Below are 23,676 nucleotides of genomic sequence, written 5' to 3'. Positions count from 1 at the left end.
TTGGGATAGACATGTACCATACGGTGGAAGAGGAGCACAAGCATAACACAGAGGTGGCCCTTAGGAAAATTGAGAAGTGTATGCAATTTTGGGTCAAGTTGCCCTTAGCAATGATGGGACGGGGTGCAATGCTAAAAATGGTGGTCCTGCCTGGGCTTTTGCATTGTTTTAGCAATGTCCCATACATGATACCCAAGAAGTTCTTTGCTAAACTTAATAGTATGTGTAGGGATTTTTTTGTGGCATGGCACCCGGAACAGAGTGGCGCTGTGGAAGCTGCAGAACTTTTACAAAAAAGGGGGGATAAAACTGCCCAATTTTGAGGTGTATTACGTAGCAAGTCAGCTGCAGTACGTGGCTCAGTGGCTTTCAGACGAGGCGACCCCTGAATCTAGGTTATTTGGACGTGATTGTGCCCCATTTTACTTGAGAGATGATCCGGTTGCCCAAGTCCGAAATGAGAGAGCGCCCCAGGATTATGATGCTCGGGTGGCAGATGTGGCGGCGGGCGTGCCGGATGATGGAGAACCCATTTCCATGCTCCCCGCAGGTACCGCTAGTCGCGTTGGCAGGGGAAGATATACAGTTAAGGGCGATACTCAGGACCCATTGGGAATCGGTGGGGCTAGTAATGTTGGGTGACGTCTGGCAGATGGGGGCCATTTTGGATTTTGAGGCCCTCGGGGTGGAGACAGGATTGCATGCGAGCCAGTACATCACATACCACAGAATTGTGCATAGAATTCGAGAAACGTGGCCTGAAACTGTATTAGAGGAAGAACCAGATGCTATCATAGAAACAATATATGATATATCGGATGGTGGGCATGAGCTTTCTAGGCTGTATGAGATGGTGATGTCTAAGGTTGGGAAGGACCTGACGCAGCTGAGGCTAGATTGGGAGACGGAGGTGGGAACGGGCACTGGGATACCATATGAAGGTGTCAAGGAATGCTAGACTAAAACAAATACAACTATATATAACGCATCGAGCATACATGACGCCTATGAAGATATCTAAGTTTGAAAACGCTGGACGACAAGCGTGTCCTAAATGTGACGAGGAGAAAGCTGATATGACACATATGTTTTGGTCATGCCCAGTAATTGAGTGTTTCTGGGGAGAAGTGGCACAAAAGCTAGTCGAGAAAGGGGTCACGTTGATCATAGACACAGCTTGGGCCCGTTTGCTGGGAGGGTTCCCCAGATCGGCAAAACTTAAGCATGTTGACAAACTGAAAGATCTAGCGTATGTGCTTGCTAGAGGATCGCCATGGGATGGAAGACTTGTCACAGGCCACGGGTGGAGGTGTGGTGGAAGGAGCTACAGAAATGGGCAGAGGCAGAAACAATGGTATGGCAAGAGTCGAACACTGTAGGGGGGGGTCGGAGGAGGAGACAGGGACCCTGATGGCATGAAAATCATTAATAGCTGAATTGTTTGGAGCAAAACAAGATTTGACCGAATCTACAGGAAGCGATATCCCGTCGCATGAGGCGGACACAGAGAACGATGAACAGACAGGCTCATGAAGGGGGGGTGGGAAGGGGAGAAGCAGTGGCTAACATCAAGAATTAATATTATTTTGTCGCAAAATGCACTGCGTGTTTGGTTATATTGTTGTTTTGTTTGATTAAAATTAATAAAATTGTTTTTTTTTAAAAAAGCATTTAATTCTAGATTTCCATACGTGTAGTCAAACATAGTGGCCACTTTTTTTGTTAACAGAGCAGACTAAGAAGAATAAATAAACATAAAATTACCAAAAAATAAGCATAGACTGAAATGTTGAAAAGAATAATCACCATAAAACTGGGAACCTTAGCTATAATGCAACTCTTTGTGAATGTCTTTGCTCACAAATAAGTTGTATGGTTGGAGAGGTGGATCATTTCAGTCCAGTAAAAGCAAAGCAATCAAACAAAACATCAAAATTAAGAAGTACACTGAATTGCTAAAACCCTTTAGTAAAAAAACATGAATTTACCTAAAACGTCTCCCACGCTGCTGGTTCATTTTTGCCCTTGGAGCAACTCCATCAACTGCCATGAAGAACACTTTTCTGGGTTTGATGATACGAAATAACACTTCTAAGTAATGGAAGATATCAGCAAATATTTTGTCATCTGTGATTCTAAAGTGAACATCCTCGTCATTTGGATGAGAGCACTGATGGATAATCCCATTCATATCCAAGTATAAATTGTCAAATTCTGGAATCTAAAATAAAAAAGAAAGAATATTGTCAATTCCTTATTAAAAAGACAATGTCTGCACAACATAGCAGCCAGAAACATTCATGTGGATTTTGGTGGCCCGTATATTGGATATGCAATCTTCTAATATACAAAGAAAACAAAACATTCTGGTTTTACTGAGTAAAGGTTTGTTTAGCCATTTAAATATCTGGGGCAAATAAACAAAGTAGGACACTTCATATCTATTGTGACGAATCTAGCGATGTTGTCACTCCTTTCCCAGGGAACGTCTCCCCTCATGAGGCCCTTTTAACTGGCGATTTATTGCTTATCCGCCCAGGCCTGCTGGCATCCCTATTTCACACTAATCTATATGACTACCAAATCAGCACGCATGGCCTCTGGGCACATGCTGGGGACCCGATCATCACCAATAAACTATCTGTTCATTCTGCCATTGAGCGTCTCTTCACATTGGGTTTATAACTCAGTCCCAAACTAACTACCAGACAGCCAAACTTCCCTGGAAAACGAATAACAGGCTCCCATGTACTTAAAAATATTGCATCTTCTCTCCACAATAGTACCAAATCGTAAAAACCAGAGCCTGGCTGTAGCAGACAATCTGTTATTATCGCAGCTGCCTGCTGCCCTTCAACCTTCCGAAACCAGTTTTCCCAGTCAGACGAGGCACAGCACACCTCTACATGGTTTATATTTGCATCAGCAAATTGACATTATCTTACTTCGCGGGTTCGGATCTAAAATGTATCAACTATGAAATGAAACACTTGTGTATAGGCGCGTTATAAATGCCATATCATAAACACACAACACATCATAAAAGTAACACTCATCCCTTCCTTATTAACTACATTATAAACACACTAAATTGCAACATTGCGTCAACATCGCCGTCCCCCCCATTCACCAATATGGCGCACGCAACCCAAACACCTCATTCTCATTGGGACTTTTGTTGACCACATTAACACACCTAGGTAACGAAATAATAAAGTCCTGGCAGGAGAGCAAACCATGAGAGATTAAAATCTATTGCAATTTAACTACATATATGTGAATGAGCTTCGGCGTGATGGGGAGCTTTACTATTTTTAACAATTTTTGTTCATCTGATGCCTTGCTTTTTGGCATTGGGCATGGCTTATCAATTAGTATGGGAGTTTTATTCCTTTTCTCAGTAGTAATTATGCAGGCGATTAAAATATATGCACTGAGAAAGCTTTTTCATGCAAAAATAATCACACAAAGGCATGGCCAGTGACTAAATATAGAGATCGGTAATATTTAAAATATAATGTACAAATAAATTAGTTGAAAAACACATGTAAATGTTATTCTGTGTAGTTTTAAAAATCAAATGTCAAAGCACACGTTAAAGTCAAGCTGTGCTAAATATAGACTAGGCAGGCTTGAACAGAGAACGTGGCTGACCAACTGGTCCCGTCAATCACAGGCCAATGGAGACTAAAAAAAGGATGTAAAGAGGATAAACCTCTATACATGCAGGGTTTCCCTGGGGTTATTTCTAGAGGTCCATAAACCGAGAAGCTGGATATAAAAGTGGGAAGGGAGGTAGTACGAGCCCCCTTGTTATATTCAGAGAGTTCCCCAGTGAACTTTGAGTAGGGATCTGGTCAGAAATGTATCAGTCACAGATCAAGGGGTAGTGTGTTCCACTCCAGGGATGTGTGTAGCTCAAGTAATGGTAATAATCAATGCAATAGCAAGGGAGGCAGTAGTACATGGGGTTCCTGTTATCCCAATATTTATTTGTTACGGTATTACAAAAGGTATTAGTAAATGCAGTGCCTCAAATTGTGACAAAGGGTTGGCAAGCACCTACCAATTTTATTTTCCCACACATGCTGCCACCCGAGATGGTGGCAGGGACAATATAGTCATTAGATTTGCAAGGACTTGTAGTGTCAGAAAAAGAGTAGTCCTGATTGGAACAGACCAGGACGGGTGTGAGTGGCACACACTATTATGTATAGACCCGACAGTACAATTAAAGGAAATGACGGATAAGGAGTTATTTGAGAACAGTGAACAAAACGGGGGGATTATTTTGGGAATCTGCATCCCCTGTGATATCATGGTGCTGTATAGGGAGGAACAGTGCCCCCTCAAGGCAGTTGTAACTCGGATGTTTTTCTTTTTGAGGAGGACAATGGGGTATGTGCCAGCATAATTATGGACTGTTAATCCACACAATGTTGGGTTACTGAGAGTTGTGACCCCTGTACAGATTACATGGAAGTAAGGTGCGTAGCACAAATCCTGCAGTAGGTGGATGATCGGTTGGTATGTAGAGAAAAGGATCATCGGTGCAGAAGGGGTTCTGTTGCATTATTGTAATTGCTGGCTCACAAAGGGTGCGTATAAAAAGAAGCTACAATACAGCCAACAGGAGGGACTATACTTGGGACAATTCATTTTTGTAATGGGAAAATAAATTATCAGACAGGGTGGCGGCAGTACGCACCGCCCCTAGGCCCAGACTGAAGGAAATGTAGCAGTTTTTTGGGCTTATGTAATTTTTGTAGGGCATGGATCCTAGTCTACACAAGGCCACTGTTACAAAGTCTCAAGGAAGGACAGAGGACTTTAAAGTTCATTTTAATGGACTGTCAAAATGACTAGAAAATTTGAGGACTTGAACCATTTGCACAGGTCCTCTTTTAGCAACTCTGAATTATTTACATGAGTGTTATTTATTTTCCCACTCTGATGAACGGCTCATGAATTGACGGAAGGGGACATATTATATGGTGATGGGTCATAAATAATGGACCAAAGGACCGGACGGAAGTACACAGAGGCGGTAGGAGGACACGGTAAGGGGGGGTGGGAGGGAGGGGGATTAGGGACCACCCCTGTAGAAAGCGAGATCATGGTTCCATACACAGCATTGCCCATACTGGACCATTATCATCTGGGGAACTGATCAGCCCCAGGTTTAGAGGTCCATATGAGGTGGTGTTCTGTACTCCTCTCGCCGTCCATATGAAGGAGTTCGATATTTGGTGCATCTCTCGGGTGTTCTAAGAGCACCTGAGGAAATGGTAAGGTTTAGTTAGGGCATAGCCAAAAGAGAGACATTTTTGAGGATCCATGCCAGGGTGGTTTGCAGTGGCATACGCCTGCTTTTTTCTTTATTTTTAAATGTTTGAATTTTTTCTTGTTTTTTCTTTTGTCCATTTTTTATTTTATTTTGTATTTCTGTTTTCTGTTTTCTGTTTTCATTTGGAAGGTTCAGGATCCAGTCGGGCCTGTAGGGAAAAGGGTCTCTTTTTTCCTCTGTCTCCCTCCCTCTCTCTTTCTCTCTTTCTCGATAACCTTTTTTCTCTTTTGTGGGAATAAGCAAATATGGCTGACCGACCTCTGTTATGTAGGGATAATAATAAATAAAGATGTTATTTAGTCTAGAAATGTAGTAGTAATATGTTTTGTAGGACACTGGTTGTGGTTGTTGTAATGGATGAAGGGATGTTTGTTATATGGGGTGGCCATATAAGGGGGGGGGGGAATGGACAGTTGTAAAAAATGATAATCGGTCTATAAAAAAGGAAATATAAAATGTCTCACTTTTTGCCAGCTACCCCTACAAGTTGTCTTAGACAAATGAAATGGGAAGTATGAATGACGTATGATTTACATAAGGTGTTGGGTTTTGACACTATTTCTGATGTCCAGACTGCAGAAACATTGAATAGCTAGTACTCTGATATGCGCATTGCAGTAAGGACATCAATGAAAGAGGTTACGTGTGTGTATTTATCCCGCACACATCAGGGTCTTAGGTCTACATCCAGTCACAATTAGAGGCAAAATGCCTGGTTCATCTTGCACTATAAGGGATAAAGGGCACATTTCAGGCACATAGTGTGGAGTTGAGGAGCATTGATCTAGATCCAGCTTTATGCAACGGCAACACAAAATACTGCCAGTGTCTACAAGGACCATATTTCTTCTTGGGAGGTTACTCAAATGACAATGACAAATGACAGGACACCACAGTGTTGTGCCTGGAAGATGGGCTGATCGAGTACAGCGGAGAAGCAATATCCCAAATAGAGACTGTGTGCGGAGTATGGTCGCAATACATCACATGGCTAACACGGATTGCAAAAATGAAGAAGCCAGCGCGAATAGATAGGGCCAAAAACATTGAATTTTGTATTAGCAATGAAGGAAAAGTTCCTGGTGGTGCAACCACACTCTTGTGATCCCTGGTATGACAAAAGGTACAGCAGCAGTGATGGATTACTACTGGGTTTGAGGCCGAAAAGCCAACTTGCAACTCCTACCATCTTGGAGGGGCAGGGGTCACTGACCACCTTGCACTTAGTGCTACTAGTAATCCTGGAAGGACATGTGAAGGGAGAAGAAATGCCTGTCGAGATGCCAACAGCTACTCTAGCACCTAAAAGAAACTGAAACAAGCTTGCAGATCACACAAGAATTTGGTATGCTGTCAGAAAAAGTATGATTTCAACGGCGGGAAAGAAATAAAAGCTCAAACTGCCTCAAAAGACTGTTCCGCACTGCTCAAAGACTTTCTTTTTAATCTTTTTTGGCTCCTGGAATACAGCAGCTGCTGCACTTTTCTACCCCCGGAGGATGCCGAGAATGGGTCACTAACCCACGTCGTCAAGGCGGTGCACAATCTAGGTGTTCAAATGAAGGAAGATGGTGGAGTTCAGAACACAGATTGGCTACCGCTTGCCTTTGATTGGGTCTGGTCATGGCTGGGGGCAGCAGTAAAAATACTGGTTCCTGTGATCATGTTCTTTTTTGTTCTCTACTGCACGTGCCATTGGGGTCTCTGAGGAGGTGTTCCTATAGTCACTTATAGTGCAAAGATGATGGTATCAATTGGGGGAATCTAAAACACCTTGCCATACAATAAACAGCAAAAATCAAACTAATATTTCTGGGGTTGTAGATGTGGGGTGGGGATGAGTTTGTTACTGTGGAAGTAACAAAAGGGGCGAATGTTGGGAAGGAGCCTAGCGTTTTCCTGCACCCCTCCCCTCAAGCGCTTTACAAAAGAGGCAAGTCTTCTAAGCACTATCGCACTGATAAAGCTTTTTTCATGCAAAAATAATCACACACAGGCACGGCCAGTCACTAAATATAGATTGGTATATTTAAAATATAATGTACAAATACGTTATTTGAAAAACACATGCAAATGTTATTCTGTGTAGTTTTAAAAATCAAATATCAATGCACATGGTAAAGTCAAGCTGTGCTAAATATAGAATAGGCAGGCTTCAACAGAGAACGTGGCTGACCAACTGGTCCTCTCAATCACAGGCCAATGGAGACTAAAACAAAAGGATTCAGCACGAAAGAGAATTAGAAAAGTGTTTTTCTGCAGGAATTATTGGACCACATCAAATATAAATTTTATGGAGTAAGTGCTGAGAGAACGGTGTGAAGATGTGTTTATGTATGAATGTTTATAACATAGTAAATTATGCCAAATAAGAACGACAAAATATTCTTGCATTTTCAGCATACTGTTATGTAGATTGTCCCAAATGGAACATGACCATGCAACACTGGAGCCTCTGCAACATCCCTTGTATGGCAAGAGGGATAGGTTGGGAGGAGCTCTGCGGATATCCAGTGGCCAACTGAAGAGTATTTAAGCTGCAGGCCCAGGAGCAGTCTTCAGGATCTTGGAGTCAGCAAAAGACGACAGAATGCTGGCTTGGAAATGGCAGAGTCCTCTGTATTTCCCCAATCCTCATGATCTGTAAAGTTTAAAGTCTTGTCATCACCTGCAAGACAGACTCATGTCTTTTTATTCCCTAGAGGGGTGCATTTTACTCTGGTTTATGGGTCCCCTGTATTTAAGGGGCGCCCCTGTAAATAGCGGTTTGCTTTCACTGTTCTCACTAAACAAAAACTTTGTTTTTTATTGCTCTCTTTCTAAAACATAAGTACAAATGTAGTGATCTGGTTACCTCTCTGGAGAGTGGCATCATGTGTGTTACAGAAATATGGGTCTCAGATACTTGCTCACAAGACCTCATACAAGTTGTCCCTATAGGTTCAACATGGATTTTATTAAGCACCCCAATCATCCAGAAGGTGGTGTGGCAATAGTGAGGGACTGCTTTTCATGATCACCTTGAATCCCGAATTTCAAATAACTAAATTGATTATGTCTCCATGCGTTTCCCTAAGGTGCCTCTTTATTTATGCCCCAATGTATCCAACACCTTTCCCCCTAAACAAACCCCGCACCCCCACCTTAGACGCTATCCAAAGTCTCTTTTAACTGGCCCTTTACTAATCATCAGCGATTTCAAGATTTGAGGCTATAGGGCATGATTCACATAACATTTTTCAATGGGATTGCACTATTATAAATGGCTTCTGTGAATCAGGGAGAGGGAGAGAGCCAGTTGGACCCAAGAGGGTCGGTCGGTGAGCAGCAAAGTCAGTGTACAATTGTGGGGGGCAGATGGTAAGACGCCGCCTATGCTACTAATTATCAGAAGCCGCGAAGAAGCGGTTCAAGGGTACTTTGCAGAGGATCCGGCTTTCCGGCCTGACGTGGGACGGCAGCTAAATCATCTGTGTTGCCAGGCCCGGCTAACACAGGGGAACCGGGAGAGCAGCACCTGCTCCCATACCCGGTCGAGAGGGTAAACGCGACCCCCCCCCCCCCCCCAGCTTGGGGGGAAGTGGACTAAAAAGCGATTTAAAGGCCCAGTGCCCCCGCCCTCACACTACAACCCTGCACCCCGTGTGTAAAGCAAAAACGCAGGTCTACACCGGCAGACACTCCTCCAGCTCAGGTCCGTTGGACGCAGACGCATACTAGGCGGCTTGGCCAGTAGAGAGAGCCCCGGCCCTAAAGCCTCAAAGTGAGAAGCAGGGGAATCTAAGGTGTATGGGAAGGACCCCCGCCCACAAGCGCACTTTCTGTTATACGCATACGAGGAGAGGTGATCAATTTAGCAGAGGAGCAAAACGGCAGGAGTCCGGGGGAAGGACCCCTTGGTAGGGACTCCCTCTCCCCACCAGGTTCCTGGGGGAACGGATCAGAATATGATTCACGCAGTGGAACGGAGGCATCAATACAGCCCCGGGCCCACCCAGAAACAGGAGAATTGAAAGTCAAGGGGCAATGGCATCCCTCAAGCACAAAAGTGGCGAATGCCAGAAGCAAAGAGGAAAAATAAGCGCAAAACCACTGCAGCAACCCACCTCTAAGGCAAATCCACTAAAAGAGTGCTGGTCAAGGTCAGAGGGGTCCCACATTAATCCGGATTGTACACCCAATAAGGTAGGAGCAAATTCGATTACATCTGATCACGGCATGTCTGCTTCCAAAGAACATATGTAGCAATGTTTTCTAGAATTTCAGGAGGGAGAGACTTTCAACCTCACTGCAAGTACAATTCAACACATTTACCAGCAAATTCAAGTCAGAACTGGGAGCAATGAGGAAAGAGGTTTCCTCTCTTGAGGAAAGGATCGATACAAACAAAAAAGCACTTCAGGAACTGGCCCTAGACTCCTAAATCGGACGAGCTATTAGAGCACTTGACCAGGAGAACACGACATCAAATTGCAGTGTGAAGACCTTGAAAACAGATCGCGGAGGGCCAACATCCACATCAGAAATCTTCCCAAAACAGTGCGCGATGCAGACTTAAAAGCAAAAGTGTCAAATATTTTCAAGGAGGTATGCAGTCTTTCCAACAAAACATTTTCTATTGAAAATGTTTCTATCGAAACTTTTCCAATGAAAAGAATTGGAGCGAATGCATATGTGTGTGGGGTAAAGGGTTAATTTTGTTTGGGTTGGATTTTTAAAGGTTTAAAAAAAAAAAAAAGGGAACTTGGAGGGACCCCCACAAAAACAACAAAAAAATGCATTCGATGCACTTTTTTTTCATTAGATAATATTCAATGGAAACATTTTCGATGGAAAATGTTTCATGGAAAGACAGATAACCTTTCAAGTACCTCATGAATGCAGAAGGGGAGGTGCATATTCCAATCGACAGAATTCACAGAGTCAGCCCCTTACGCAAAGACCCAGCTGCACGCCCTAGAGACACACTTGCCACACTGGCATGTGACCCACAAAAAGAGTTGAACCTGAGGGCGGCAAGAAGGGCCGCACCGATCTCTTATAAAGGCTGCGAAATTCAACTTTTCCAGGATCTATCTCAACTATCAATACAGAAACGAAGGAACATGCTTGGGCTGCTGGAGCCAACTGCAAGCTAAAAAGATACCATATAGGTGGACCTTCCCTTTTGGCCTCCTTTTTAATTGGGAAGTCAAACAACACAGTGTGACAACAAAAGAGGAGGGAGCCCGGATCATGCAAATCGAACTGGACGGACGCTCTGAACCAGCCATGCCTTGCACCTATACCCCCAACGTGCCCCGCTCCTGCGAATGGAAAACTAAAGAACAAACCTGCAGGAGAAGCAGAAGTGGCTCTGCAGACCACTCGACCCCACATTCCCCGCACGCCAAAGATACTCCCACAAAAAGATAATAGGCGGACACTGGTAACTCATTGCCGAGCTGTATTTATTTTGCATAAGTAAAAAGCTGAGTTACGATTAGAGCTCACCTTGGAACTCACCAAAAGTAATTGAGGGGGTTTTAGGATACCCCGCTCATGTTCCTCGTCTTAATTGTAGGCTACCTCTGAGGACCGAGTCCGAGGAACATTTAGCAAGGGTGGACTACACCAGGGAGGGAGGGGAGCATGGGAAGTTATGTTTAAAGAGAGGAGAAGTTGGAGGGAAGGGAACAAGGGGGGGCAGGGACACCAAGTCTGCTGGAGGGGCGATACATGAGGGACATTATAGAGGTACTACTACGTTTCTAACTCATCAGAATATCCCCAAGCATGCACACCACGTAATGGACTCCGCTTTCTGACACTTAATATACAGGGCTTAAATACCCCCATCAAGAGATAGAAATTAGAGTGTCTCCTATCCACACATCAACCAGATCTAGTCGCACTCCAGGAAACTCCAAGATCGACAGATTATAAATTAGACAACATCCCAAGATCATACTAGCCAAGGCCGAGGGGAAAACAGCAGGGGGTACTCCTCGCGTTTAAAGCAGACACTCCATTAACAATTCTGAAGATAAATGCAGATACAAACAGTCGATATCTTCCTTCTTCAGCTAGGCTTGCTCACCTTAACTGTGGCTTCCATTTACGTCCCAACTCTGGCCAGGAGGAATTCTTATAAATGGTCCTCTCAAAATTTGAATACTTCAGCGTAGGCGAGATAATACTGTTGGGGGACTTGAATATTGCATGGGATCCCTCCCAGGACAGAAGCTCTAAAACTAAACACGGCCAACCACCGGCATCACACACCCTTTACAAAAAACTTGAACAGCTTGCACTCTGGGATGTTTGGACATCCCTGCAGGGCGACGAAATCGCTTACACCCACTACTCCCATGTCCATAAATCCTTCTCTAGGATTGACTACATATGGGCCTCGACCTCGAGGATAGGGAGAAGATCATAGATTGATACCCACATAATAACTATGTCAAATCATGCCCTGATAACCCTCACTCTTAAAGCTTCCTGGATCACAACCTAAATTATGGAGTTGGAGATTTCCAAGAGCACTGCTAACTGACCAAGTCATATGCGATAAATTAGAGTGCAAAATGGCAGAATACTTCACCATTAACACCAACACTGATACAAGGGTGGATATGACCTGGCATGCATTCAAAGCAACATTGAGGGGGGAGATATGGCGGCACAGGTGCATAGGAGGAAGCCTAAGAGAAAAAATAGAATTAGATCTCGAAGCCGAAGTTAGAAACACCATTAAGCTGATGGAGACAGACTCTAGCCCGGGACTTCAGCAATACAGGAGCGTAGAGGGCACACTAGAGCTTATCCATACAAAATAAAGCTTATCCATACAAAACAGGCTGAAAGGAGCTTGATTTATTTAAAGCAGAAATATTATATCAAGACTAACAAAGCCGATGGACTTTTAGCCAGGCAACTAAAACAAAAAACGCAGCCCAAACAACGCTGGACATAGAAGGCCCAAAGAGTAATAGGATGACATTGGAACATATCGACATACAGTTTCAGGCATTCTTTGCAACCCTCTATGAGTCAGATCAACCCGACCAATCACTCCAACGTGAATATTTACAGGCAACACCATTACACTGTGTTCCCATATCGGATAGGGAAAAGCTTGAGAATTACATCACCCGAGAGGAGGTGCTACATGTAATATCGAACCTCCCGACAAATAAGTCACCGGGCCCGGACGCTAACCTGCCTCGTTTCGTAGGATCTTAACCCCCAGGCTTACCAACCTTTTCAATTCGGTTGCCACTGGAAGAAGCCAAACGAAATCTCTTCCCCAAACCAGGGAACGATCCAGCTAAATGTGGCTCATATCGCCCAATTGCGCTTGTGAACATTGACGCAAAGAAATATACCAACATCCTTGCACATCGGCTGGACCATCTAATGCTGACATTGATTCACCCCGATCGGCGGGGTTCCTAAAAAATCGTCAAACCCATGATAATCTTACGAGGGTGTGCCACTGGCTAGAAAAAGTGGCCAAAAAAAGGGAACCCTGAAGTGTTGGTTTCACTGGCTGCCGAAAAGGCATCCGACAGGGTCGAATGGTCCATTTTTTCTTTTTTTTTTTAATAACCTGCTGGCAATGGGATTCGGACACAAATGTATTGCTATGATACAAGCCAACTAGGTCAATCCTATGACTAGAATCTTGATAAATGATCAGTTGTCCCTTTGGGTCGCTCTCCAGAGTACGACGAAACAGAGCTGCACCCTTAATACCCTACTTTATGCTTAGAACCGCTTTTGTCACAAATGCGTCAATCGGAGGTGATCAAAAGGTATAAGCTTTGGTGGGGACATGCAAACTGATGGCACATGCGGATGACATGCTTCTTTTACGATCACAGATCCGGTCATCTCTCTCCCCACAGCACTGCACGAGTTAAATGGTTTGGCTTGGTGGCTGGCTTAAAAATGAACATTGCTAAATCAGAAATATTAAAGTGATCGGTCAAACAAGAGGAAGGAATAAGGGCCAAGGAAGCAACAACTTAGATGGGTTCCCAAAAGTAACCAAATCTTAGGGGTGACTATTACACATACACTGAGGGAGCTGTACACAGCAAACTACAACATATTATAGCGAATACCCAGAAACAACTGCAAATTCGGACAGCCCCCTCCTTTTGGTATCATGGCTGGGGACGGTTAACATCATCAAAATGGTCATTTTATGAAAATACAAACCCCCACCGGATAGCACTGAACACCTAACTGCTTCCGCCAAACAGATATGGGGTGGGGGAGGCCTTCTGAATTTTTGGGAATACAACTGCACAGCACAGCTATGAGTTATAAAGGACTGGTTTGGGGAGAATACAGATAGCAGATGGGGGAAGATGGAAAAAGCAACAGTGGTACCACGAATGGGTGAAAAACGATGGCTACTTAGAGCAGATCGGCATCGTAACACACACTACAGTGAGATCACAAAAGTGGTGGAGGACTCGTGGGATCAGGCAATTCGACAACACTGCATCACAACATTCCCCTGCCCCCTACACCCCACTTTTTGCAAACCCACAGTTCACTCCGGGCCTAAAGGCAAACTCCTTCTCACACTGGAAAACAGCGGGATGCCCAAACTCCGGGATATGTTCCTGGGGAATGACATTAAATCCTTCAATGTATGCAAAGACGAACTGGGTCTACAGGAGACCCAGAGGTTCCAATACTTTCAGATGCGCTATTGGCTAATGGCTCCATCAAACAGATCAGCAGCACTGAAAACTCTCAAGCCATTTGAAAAATTCCTCGCCTCAAATCCTGGGGACAAACACCCGATTTCTAAACTATACAGATTCCTTACAGGTGACCCCCTACCGACAAAACTTCCCCATCAAACCAGATGGGAAAAAACACTTTGGTTCACACCCTCTGAGGAGAAATGGACAAACCTATATGCCGAAATCACCTGTTTGACAACGTCCCTCCAAATTAGGGAATTCTGATCATGTTCCAATGGGATTATAGCACAGCGAGGTTACATAGGATGAACCTGACCATTCAGGGCACATGTTGGGGAAAGTGTGGGGGGACCGGGGATTGGCTACATGTATGGTGGGCGTGCCCCAACATACAGTTTTGCAAAGAGGTACATAAAAGCATGCAGGCAATGTTTGAAGCTAAAGCAAAGCGATCTATAGGTGAAATTCTCCTGGGCATTGCTGAAATTCTCCTGCCCATTGCTGAGCCGGACAATAGACTATGGCCAAAACATAGACATAAAGCATATTACATTCTAAATATGGCGGCTCTACTCGTTGCCCACAAGTGGAAATCTACAGACCCCCCCCCTGCATATCATGGACTGGTTTCACAAACTATGGAATTGTGTCTCCTTGGAATGGGTCACATTTGTGATACAGGGGGAAACAGACTAAGTTCTCGATAGGGGCATCAATTCTAGCCTTTCTTCATGGAAACAATGTAGAACACTACTGCCCACATAGGTCACGGCTACTCTGAATATCCTGATTAATGATCACAATTGTTTAATGTCCTACCTGTATACATGCAGGGAAAGGGAGGCGGGGGGGGCGGGACAGGAGAGGGTGCTCCTGGGGAATAAATGTGTATGTTATGTTGCATCATAAAATCCAATAAAAAATAGTCTCAATCCTTTGTACCCCACAATGCAGCCGCTCACTAATGATCACACAGACTGCCTACTAGTGGCTCAATATACACTCAAGATAATGAATGAGCAGACCCATTCACGGATATAAATGAGCCGGGAGTCAGCCTTCACCAATTCAACTATACTTGAACAACACAAAAATCACATTTCTATTTAGAGGCTTAACACTGGCTAACTCATCAGTCCCCTCCCTAGCAGAGAACCAGGGTGAATTATGCCCACAGCAGCCATGGTTACGATAGGCAATGGGGCTCCAATACAGCTACCTCACTTCTGATCTGCCCAGTTACAAATGAACAAAAAAATGAGCAAATGTTTGAAGTCTGTGTTGATGTTTCATTGTCCTTTGCACCACCTCTTATTTCTTATATTTTCTCTATGGGGCAGCACTCCCACTGAAAGCTCTGCGTCCTTGCTCCCTATAATGAACATGTAGTGGCCAGTCAGGTGCTTGCTGCTAAAGCTGTTGAGCTTTGAACTTAGGGAGCTGAGATTGTCGCCCTCTGCCTCACTCGGTCTGGCAGGTGCTGCTTTGACTGCTGCTGCCAGCTGTGCTCACCTCACCACCCGGGCTCCATCCTGAACTTCAGCCTCTTCCAGCTCCATGCCCCACCACCAGAAGGTCATTAAACAATTCTGTTTCAATGATTCTCTTCCTCATCCCCAGAACATGGCTACCAAGCCTGCCACAAGCTTATAAATTCAAAATATACATAAATCAATAAGAGAACCCAACTAGCCAGTGGCTAATGATAATTGCCCCAGAGTAAACCATGGCGTGCTCTGTGCATGATCTAGGTGGCTAGCGACTTTATGGCTGGATAGCCACTTGATTCCTCTGCAGAATCATTTTCTATCAATGCTACAACAAAGCACATTTCCAAAATTGAAATAATCCTGTGCAGGACTGGATTGCGAAGCCAAAATCTTTGTTCCAGAAATTTGCATCGTTAATATTGAGGAGTGGGGGTATGATGGGATGGAGTATTTTGATAAACTCGTTGGTGTAATGCAACATCTTTTTTGGCCCATACCAGTTCTAGGCCTTGCGGATACCTTTTCTTAAGCAAACTATTTACATGCCTCAATGACCGTTCCTCTGTGGTCTCTTCTCAGGGGAAACAGAAGCAGGCCGATCTCTCAGCAAGCAGTTGTCAGTATACATCCACATAATAAATGCTCCAGAGCCAGCCCCCTTCCCCAGACAGCCTTCACCAACTGACTTGAATGGCAGACTACCATAGAAAGACGTCCAAGTTATTGACATTAACCCACGCCCAATGCAGGGCAGCTGCAGACAGTGCAATTAGTCCATACAAATATTTCAAAAGGACCAATCAACCTCAGGAACTCTGGAAGAGTCTCAGCAATTCTTAGAGACAGCCAAGAGGGTGCTGAAATACACCAATTGCTTGTTCTTAAGGAGAACCAAGGGCTGACAAATCATACAAAAAGGGAACCAAAAGAAAACACAATGCCACATTAGTAGATTACCCCAGATCAGCAATACAATCTTTTTACACTCCATGTAGTAAACAAAATGGGTTCATATTCAGGGAGCTGCCACAGAAAGGAATGGAAAATACCAAAATGTATAGTCACGAAAGCAGAGGAAATGGCAAAATTGTACTGTGGGTGGTCCCTCAAATCTCAAACAATCTACTCTGAGGATTGGTATTAGCCCAAGAATTGCATTGCATGGAAGTTACATAAAGACTTGTTTAACACTAGTGGAAGCTAGATTGCGTTGGCGCTTATGACAAGAAATGAAACTGCTATGGCAGATCGTGAAAGCAAGGAGTGTTAGGTTTATAGGTTTCTGTATATTAGTACCCGGCGAGAGCAAGCAGAATGTAACACATTCTGATTGGCTCTCGCTGAGTCATTACCCGGATGGGAATCCCTCAGCTGAGATTCCACGGCCATTGTTCCCGGCGGGGGGCATGGCAGCCCCTCAGCCAATGAGGAGGCTCGAAGCGGCACCATCACCGCTCCGAGCCTCCACGCGGCTGAGAGGCTGCCTTCGCCCCTCGGCGGGGACTCGGGTACGTTTTATTTATTTATTTTCTAGCTAATGGTTCATATTACTTTTCAATGAATTGTGTTGTCATGTCGGTTTATAGGGATTTTTTCGAACGCCATATTTTCGAAATGCCATTTTGTCAAAGACAAAATTGGGGAATGTTTTTTTTTCGAAATGTCATTTTTTTTGCAAATGAGGGGGTGTTCCCCCCAACCCCCAGGTTTTTTTTGACACTTTTTTTTACTAACGAAACAAAAATAAAACAAAATAAAATAAAAACATTTGGAAAAAAAAATTGCCATTTTGTTTGACAAAATGGCATTTCGAAAATATGTTTTCGAACATTTAACCGGATACCGTCATGTCACAGCGAATATACGAGGCAGGAAGCCATGCACTCCGATTGACAGTTCACAGTTCAGTGGGTTCAATACTGGCCTTTCTGTGGTGACAAAATCAGCCACAAGTGCCTTACATAAAGGGTGAATTGCCTCGGACACAGTCATTAGAACATGGACTTCGTCAAGTGCTTGGTACGGCTGGCTATTGGGAATACCTGGACTTTATCTCATATTTTGTTGTAGACACTGAATCATGACAAGTCACAAAATGAAGGGCATTGAAGCAACCAGTCTCAGGTACAGAGCAGAGCTTTGCAGACGTCTTGGATTCGAACAGTGTTCGAAATGTAAAAAAACATTTCATGTTGTCATTGATCAGGAAGAAGTCTACGATGTAGACCAGCCATTGCTAGATGCAGAGTTTATGATGGCCAATTACTTCTTGCCAAGAACGTAGGGGTCACAGCCTCACTGTCCAGACTTGCACTGTGGCGCAACAGATTCTCCAGAACATATCTGTGCATAGAGACATTTGCAGAATCCAAAAGGTACTTCCCGCAAGTATTCTACTGAGAGTTCATTGAAAGTCCCCCTGAAACCATGCCCGATAATGGGAGCATGCCAGAGCAAGAGAAACTGCTCAGAAAACGACTATTGCCAAATGTGTCCAGTACCCCCAACGGCACAGCCAAGGAAGCACCTGGTCCCTCTGTCTCACAGCCGGAGACAAGTCAGCCGCAAGATGATCGATGCATACTCGCAAACCCCGACCACCAGGCACCTGGGGAAGTAGGCGACGCAAGTCATGGATTTCTCTGGTTCCAGGAATATATGGCACAAGGAAATGATGCCCAAAACAGTGCACAGTGACGACATGAGCATCCCGTTTTACTCTCCTCTGTGCTTCTTGACACACCTCAGGAAGAGACTTGCTATTAATCCAGAGTTCAGAATACCTGACATTCTACACATTTTGCCCAGACAAGCTGCTCAGTCAGGAGTCAAAGAACTGAAGATACATCACATTCTACCTCAAGATGCAAGTTTGAGTGCAAAGCAAACATACGAATTGGATGACCTTGATGTGCTAATCACTGCGAGTAACAAAGCATATTGGTTTATTTTCAAGGGCACCGATTCAAACTATTGACCGTTTATGCATGTGAAAATGTGCTCAGAATCACACAGTCCACAGCGCATTGGGTCAAGAAGCCAGGAGCCAAGCTATGTTGGTTGCTAATTACTAATGGATTCTCAAAGGATCCTTTGTCGTATTTTAAAGCTATTGCCAGTAATGATTTTTCAGGTAGCCGAAATACCTCACATTGAATACATGCATTAATTCTTAGGTAGGGCCAGCTGCAATATAATGGACTCATGCTCAATACCTCAATGTTAAATAGATCTACTCATTCACGCTGATGGTGGCAAGTGGTGCTAACTTTTTTAAATGTGATGCAGCCGGTGCTATGGTTTGGTTATAGCTCACAGTACATACTTCTAGGCGCTCAGCAACTTATCAAGCAACTCATATTAATTCTTGCATGCAGCAGCTATGTGCTAAAATATGAATGCATACATGTTTTTATTTTTGCCACCAATATAGGCAATCTTTATGTAATTATAGCTCCCAGTAAGCGTATTAATGACTTCACAGAGCTAAAAATCTTTGATCTATGTCAAACTGCCTTGAGGGGGTGGGGGGTATGTTATGAATTATGGATAATGGACGAATGAGATAAGGCAGTCAGAGATCAGGCAACTTCAGTAATGGTAACAGCGAGAGAACACTAATGTGCGTTTAATACAATGTACACGGTTCCACATAAGTTAAGGGCTAGTGTCAAAAGACAGATGTAGACCCTTGCTGTAGAAAGAAATAGTGCCCTAAATGAATAACGCACGTGGGTTTAGCAAAACACACGTATAGCCTGTTGCTTGGCTCTACCAAAAAACGATGAACGGGATATGGTAACTTCCTCTTTCCAGCAGAAGAAACCTTAACCACAGAATGGCAGCTTCCCATCTCAAACTGCAAAATAGCGAGTTCGAGAGATGCCTTTCTTTTTTTACACCAGTTACATCTGATAAGACAGGAAGCACCAATAGACACCTAATGCACGCACATAGCTAGGAAATGTGTGAAGGAATGTGTCACTCTTTACATCTTCAAAAGCTCAGTTACTATAATTGAGTTCTGAAGGTGTCTAGGAGCAAATGACACGCTTTGCTCTTTCCCCGAGCAGAAGCCCATTCACTCTAAGGGAAACAAGCAATAGTCAAAGACAGTACCCGTCTCTTGATTTTGCACATAGGTATATCATGTGTGCAACGCGAAGCAAAGCACATGAACAGTGTTAAGCTCAAGAGTTTAACTTTCCAGGTGGCGGAAATGATGCACACATTATAGGCAGACCAAGCCCCATCTTAATATAAAAAGCACAGGCTGACGGGGCAAAAGGAGGAGGTACACGGCACAGCAGCAAAACTCAAACCCTGGGGGCTGGGAAGGTACATCCATCGCAGGTGCCCGAGGAGCGACGTAAGCAAGCCCGATTGACAGGAAGCCGTGGTCAATTTGTATGCATCCAAGCAAGCCCTAAAGCGCGAGTTTAAATGTGGAAGTTAAACTGTATGCATTTTGTGAGACTGCAGGCGTTGGTATGTTACACCACTCCCTGATCATGCCATAGCTTAGTATAGACCAACGTAACAAACTATGTTGCTCAAGCTGGTATCTTAAAATGATTAATTGTACTTGCCCTTTATTAAATGCAAATCATGCTCTTAGCTTATACAATAACGCTCTTCTTATGTATGACAATATGCTATGTTATAATTGCTGTTCCCATAGCAGGTGCATGAGAATTAGAGCTTGTAGGAAAAAAAGTGATATTAAATATATTAACTTGCTACCTTCAAGTGTCCGTTTCATATTTCTGAGTAATGCTTCAGAATGAGGTCTCTGAGGCCAAAAGAACTTCACAACATTTTCCTGGCTGTATTTTGTCAAGTATGTCAAGGGGTGCAAACACTCAGGGTTACAGTGCAAGTGCTAGAATGAACTCCTGGGACACCCCTTACCATAAAATATGATTTGATGGTGTGCCCACTTCACACAGCCCTACTTGGGGTGGATGGGGGGGGTGGGTGTTCAGAAATCACACCCTATAGGGGCAATTGAGTCAGATATAACATTTTAAGGTAGCATAAAGCAAGTTTATCCAAATAAAACAGCAACATGTGTTGGGAAAAAGATTATCCTATCCCACCCCTCGCCCCCCCCCCACTCGCCTATCCCGCAGCAAATAGATGATGTGCAGGCCACTGGGGAAAAGAAACCCAGTATCAATGAAGCCCTGAATGTAGAGGTCATAATGCCACTATATTATTCGATCTTCTATAAGTACACCCATTCATGCAAGGATTTTATGTTCGCCATTATTCTCATTTTATCAGTTTCTGTGGTTTAGCTTAGACAGTTAGCTATGCATCACATTCAACCTGACCTTCACAGCGGAGATGAGCCCAGCTGACCCACATGCCACCATATTGACTGGACACAGCTGCCAATTGGAGCCTGGCATCCCCTATAAAGCATACTGTGCCATACAGCCCCTCCAATCCGCACTGTGATTTTGTACTGTATGTGATGACAGCATTTATGACAAAATTATTTCTTATAATGTGCTGCCCGTGTAAATTTTGGCAGAGTGCTCTCGGGCAGCAAAGTTCTTTGCTTGCATACTTTATTTTATATAAAGTTTGTAATCCTTGCAATTTACCTCTTAGTCTCATTCCCTGACGGGGCGTGTCTTATTATTTTGCATTTCTCTTGGCACACATGTGAGTGGGTGCCTTCATTTGGTGACCCCTTAGTGGGATTTCCTCGAGACCCCCGTATCTGCGGCGAGATCCAGGGCTTCTCTGGCAAAGCCATGCCCACCTACAGCTGACCAGTCCCTAAATACGCATACACAGAAGAAAAAAGGTTCTTGTGGGTTCCGGCTTTGTGAATATCCCGCTGCTCGCTGGAGCCGGGTGCGGCCCCCGGGTGCGGCCCCAGGCCCAGAAGTTGTGGATAGACCGTGAACTGAGGCTCTTCGAAGAACACCAGCACGTGAGTATAAAAATTGCAAGGATAGACAAATGATGGGATTTGGGGAACATAGAGCAGTGTGATTGTAAGGAACAAGCAAGGGTTGGATGTGAATGCATTGTGTGGTTATTTGAAGTAAAGCGCTTTTTCTTATTATGGCCATTCGTTTTTTAGTAAAGGAATAAGGAGAAAATACAGAGGAGATACGGGACCCTAGCTCCGAAAGGGGGTGGAAGGTGGCGCCACGTAGCACTGTCTCGACCAGTGCAGAGAATAAATATGGAGATAAAAGTAGGAGCCCCATATAACAAGAGGGCTCGGGAACAAGTAGTGGTTATTATTGACTTGTTATTTTAGCTTATCATTTTCTGTGTTTTTTATATATGTGAAGGTAGGCCCAGGAGGGGCAACTGTGATGTGAATAAGTGAGAAAGTGGATATTGCCCTAAAAAAAGGGGAAATGGTATAGGTTTTCTGCTCCTTGTTTATGGTTCTGTTTTTTTGTAGATTTTAAAACTGTTCCATGTTTTGTTGTATGTAATTGTGTATTGTATACCGACACTAGAGATAAATGTTATAGAATTCCATTGATTGTTCCGAAAAGGAGGCCCAGGTATAGCAGAGGGGGTGAGGGGAAGAAAGGGCCCTACAAGTATTCGGGGGCTGGGGGGGACTGTACACAGGAGGTAAGTGGTTGTGGCTATGGGGATGGACACCACACTGTCCCATATTTGCAAACACCTCCCCCTGTATAATGAGCAAATTAAAAAATATCATAGCCAATGGGTAACTGAAACGAAAGGAGAGGGACTGTTGCATGCTTGCCCGGAAGAAGGGTCTTTTGATAAGGGAACATTAGAACACCTGTTCACATACTTATCAAAATATAAAAGGAAAGCAACTACAAAACCGAAGGAGGATGTTTGAAGAGACACCCGCCACAAATAAGACAGAGAAAAGGTCAGAAACGCCAGCAGCCCTGAGCGGAGACGAGGGAGAAAGAGAAAAAGGGGAGGAAGAAACAAAGAAAATCTATCCATTGCTCACAAGGCCGGCAGAGTGGTATACAAATCCAACATACATATCAGGGGGGGGCGGGGAGAATACGTCAACTACACCAAGCACAGCCCCAGCCCCGCCCACACTGGAGCAAGCACTCAAGATCGAGGTGGCGTTAACCTCCACACATACAGAATTGGCTTGATTAAAAGCTGTATGTGAAGCAACACAAGAATTATGGAAAGGGACCCATCCGCCAAGAGGCACCCCTCTCATACCAGAAGATGAATGGTAATCAAGAGACGTCCACTTCAGGATTGTCAGTGCGCACATACGGGAAGTACGAGTAGAGCGGGAAGGGGAAACTGATAGTCTGGGGGTATGACACTGCGGCCTCAGCGAGGGACGAGGAATATTGGAGTGACTTTGATGAATCGGAAGAGGGTGACGTAAGAGGGATACAGCAGGTGCAGTGGGCCACCCCTAGAGTGGGAGATACATTGGAGGAGGGGCTCCGAAACAGAATGGGAAGGATGGCTCTAGCAAAAAAGAAAGGAACAGGGGTGAACGGGAGGCAGGCGGGTGAAATCCAAACTACAGATGCCTCTTATCCACAAGGGAGCGGGGCGACCCCACTATGTGCTCCGAGCACAGATGGACAAAAACAACCTCCTCAAGTCCCTCCCTCCCACTTACAGTGGGTGCGGGAAAATGGATCTACGCTTTTGAGAAAAACACTGCAGGTGTGCCCCTGGCAATAGGAGATATTAAAAGCCTCTTGCTGTCTGCCGTAGGAGATCAAGCAGACTGTAGGTGAAAGCAGGTTTCCTGGGTGTGACTATGTAACGACACTCATGATGGGGCGTCATTTAATAGTGTGGTATGCCCTGCAGAGAACCTTCCCCGATACCCCCGACTTACAATCTATAATACAATGCACTATGGGGGAAGAGGAAGATGCTGCACAGTTAATTCTCCGGGTCCAGGACATTTGGCATGCGGAGACAGGCACTTCTTGGGACCCGTCTACCTACCAATTTTATTTTATCATTAAGCGAGGACTCCCAAAGTATATAGAAAGCCCTTGACAAGATAGCAGCGATAGAAACCAAAGGCTGGCCTGAGATTCAGAGCATTACAGTGCACCAAAGAAAGGGAAAAAGAAACAATTCAGAGGAGATTAGCTGAAGAAGCGAAACTAGTGCA

The 23,676-nt window shown here is 44.3% G+C and overlaps 1 protein-coding gene across 2 annotated transcripts in view; it reads right to left on the bottom strand.

Annotated features, from left to right (window-relative positions):
- XRN1 (5'-3' exoribonuclease 1) overlaps positions 1–23,676 on the bottom strand; it is a 2,611,979-nt gene that overhangs the window by 2,568,699 nt on the left and 19,604 nt on the right. For both annotated transcript variants that reach the window (XM_069618274.1, XM_069618273.1), the window contains exon 2: positions 1,989–2,221. In XM_069618274.1, the coding sequence (XP_069474375.1) occupies positions 1,989–2,221 (233 nt within the window). The remainder of the gene's footprint in view (positions 1–1,988; positions 2,222–23,676) is intronic.

Source organism: Ambystoma mexicanum, chromosome 10 (assembly GCF_040938575.1).
Source record: "Ambystoma mexicanum isolate Mex_15411 chromosome 10, UKY_AmexF1_1, whole genome shotgun sequence".
In the NCBI taxonomy this organism is placed as follows: Eukaryota; Metazoa; Chordata; class Amphibia; order Caudata; family Ambystomatidae; genus Ambystoma; species Ambystoma mexicanum.
This window is presented reverse-complemented; position numbering and strand designations above follow the sequence as displayed.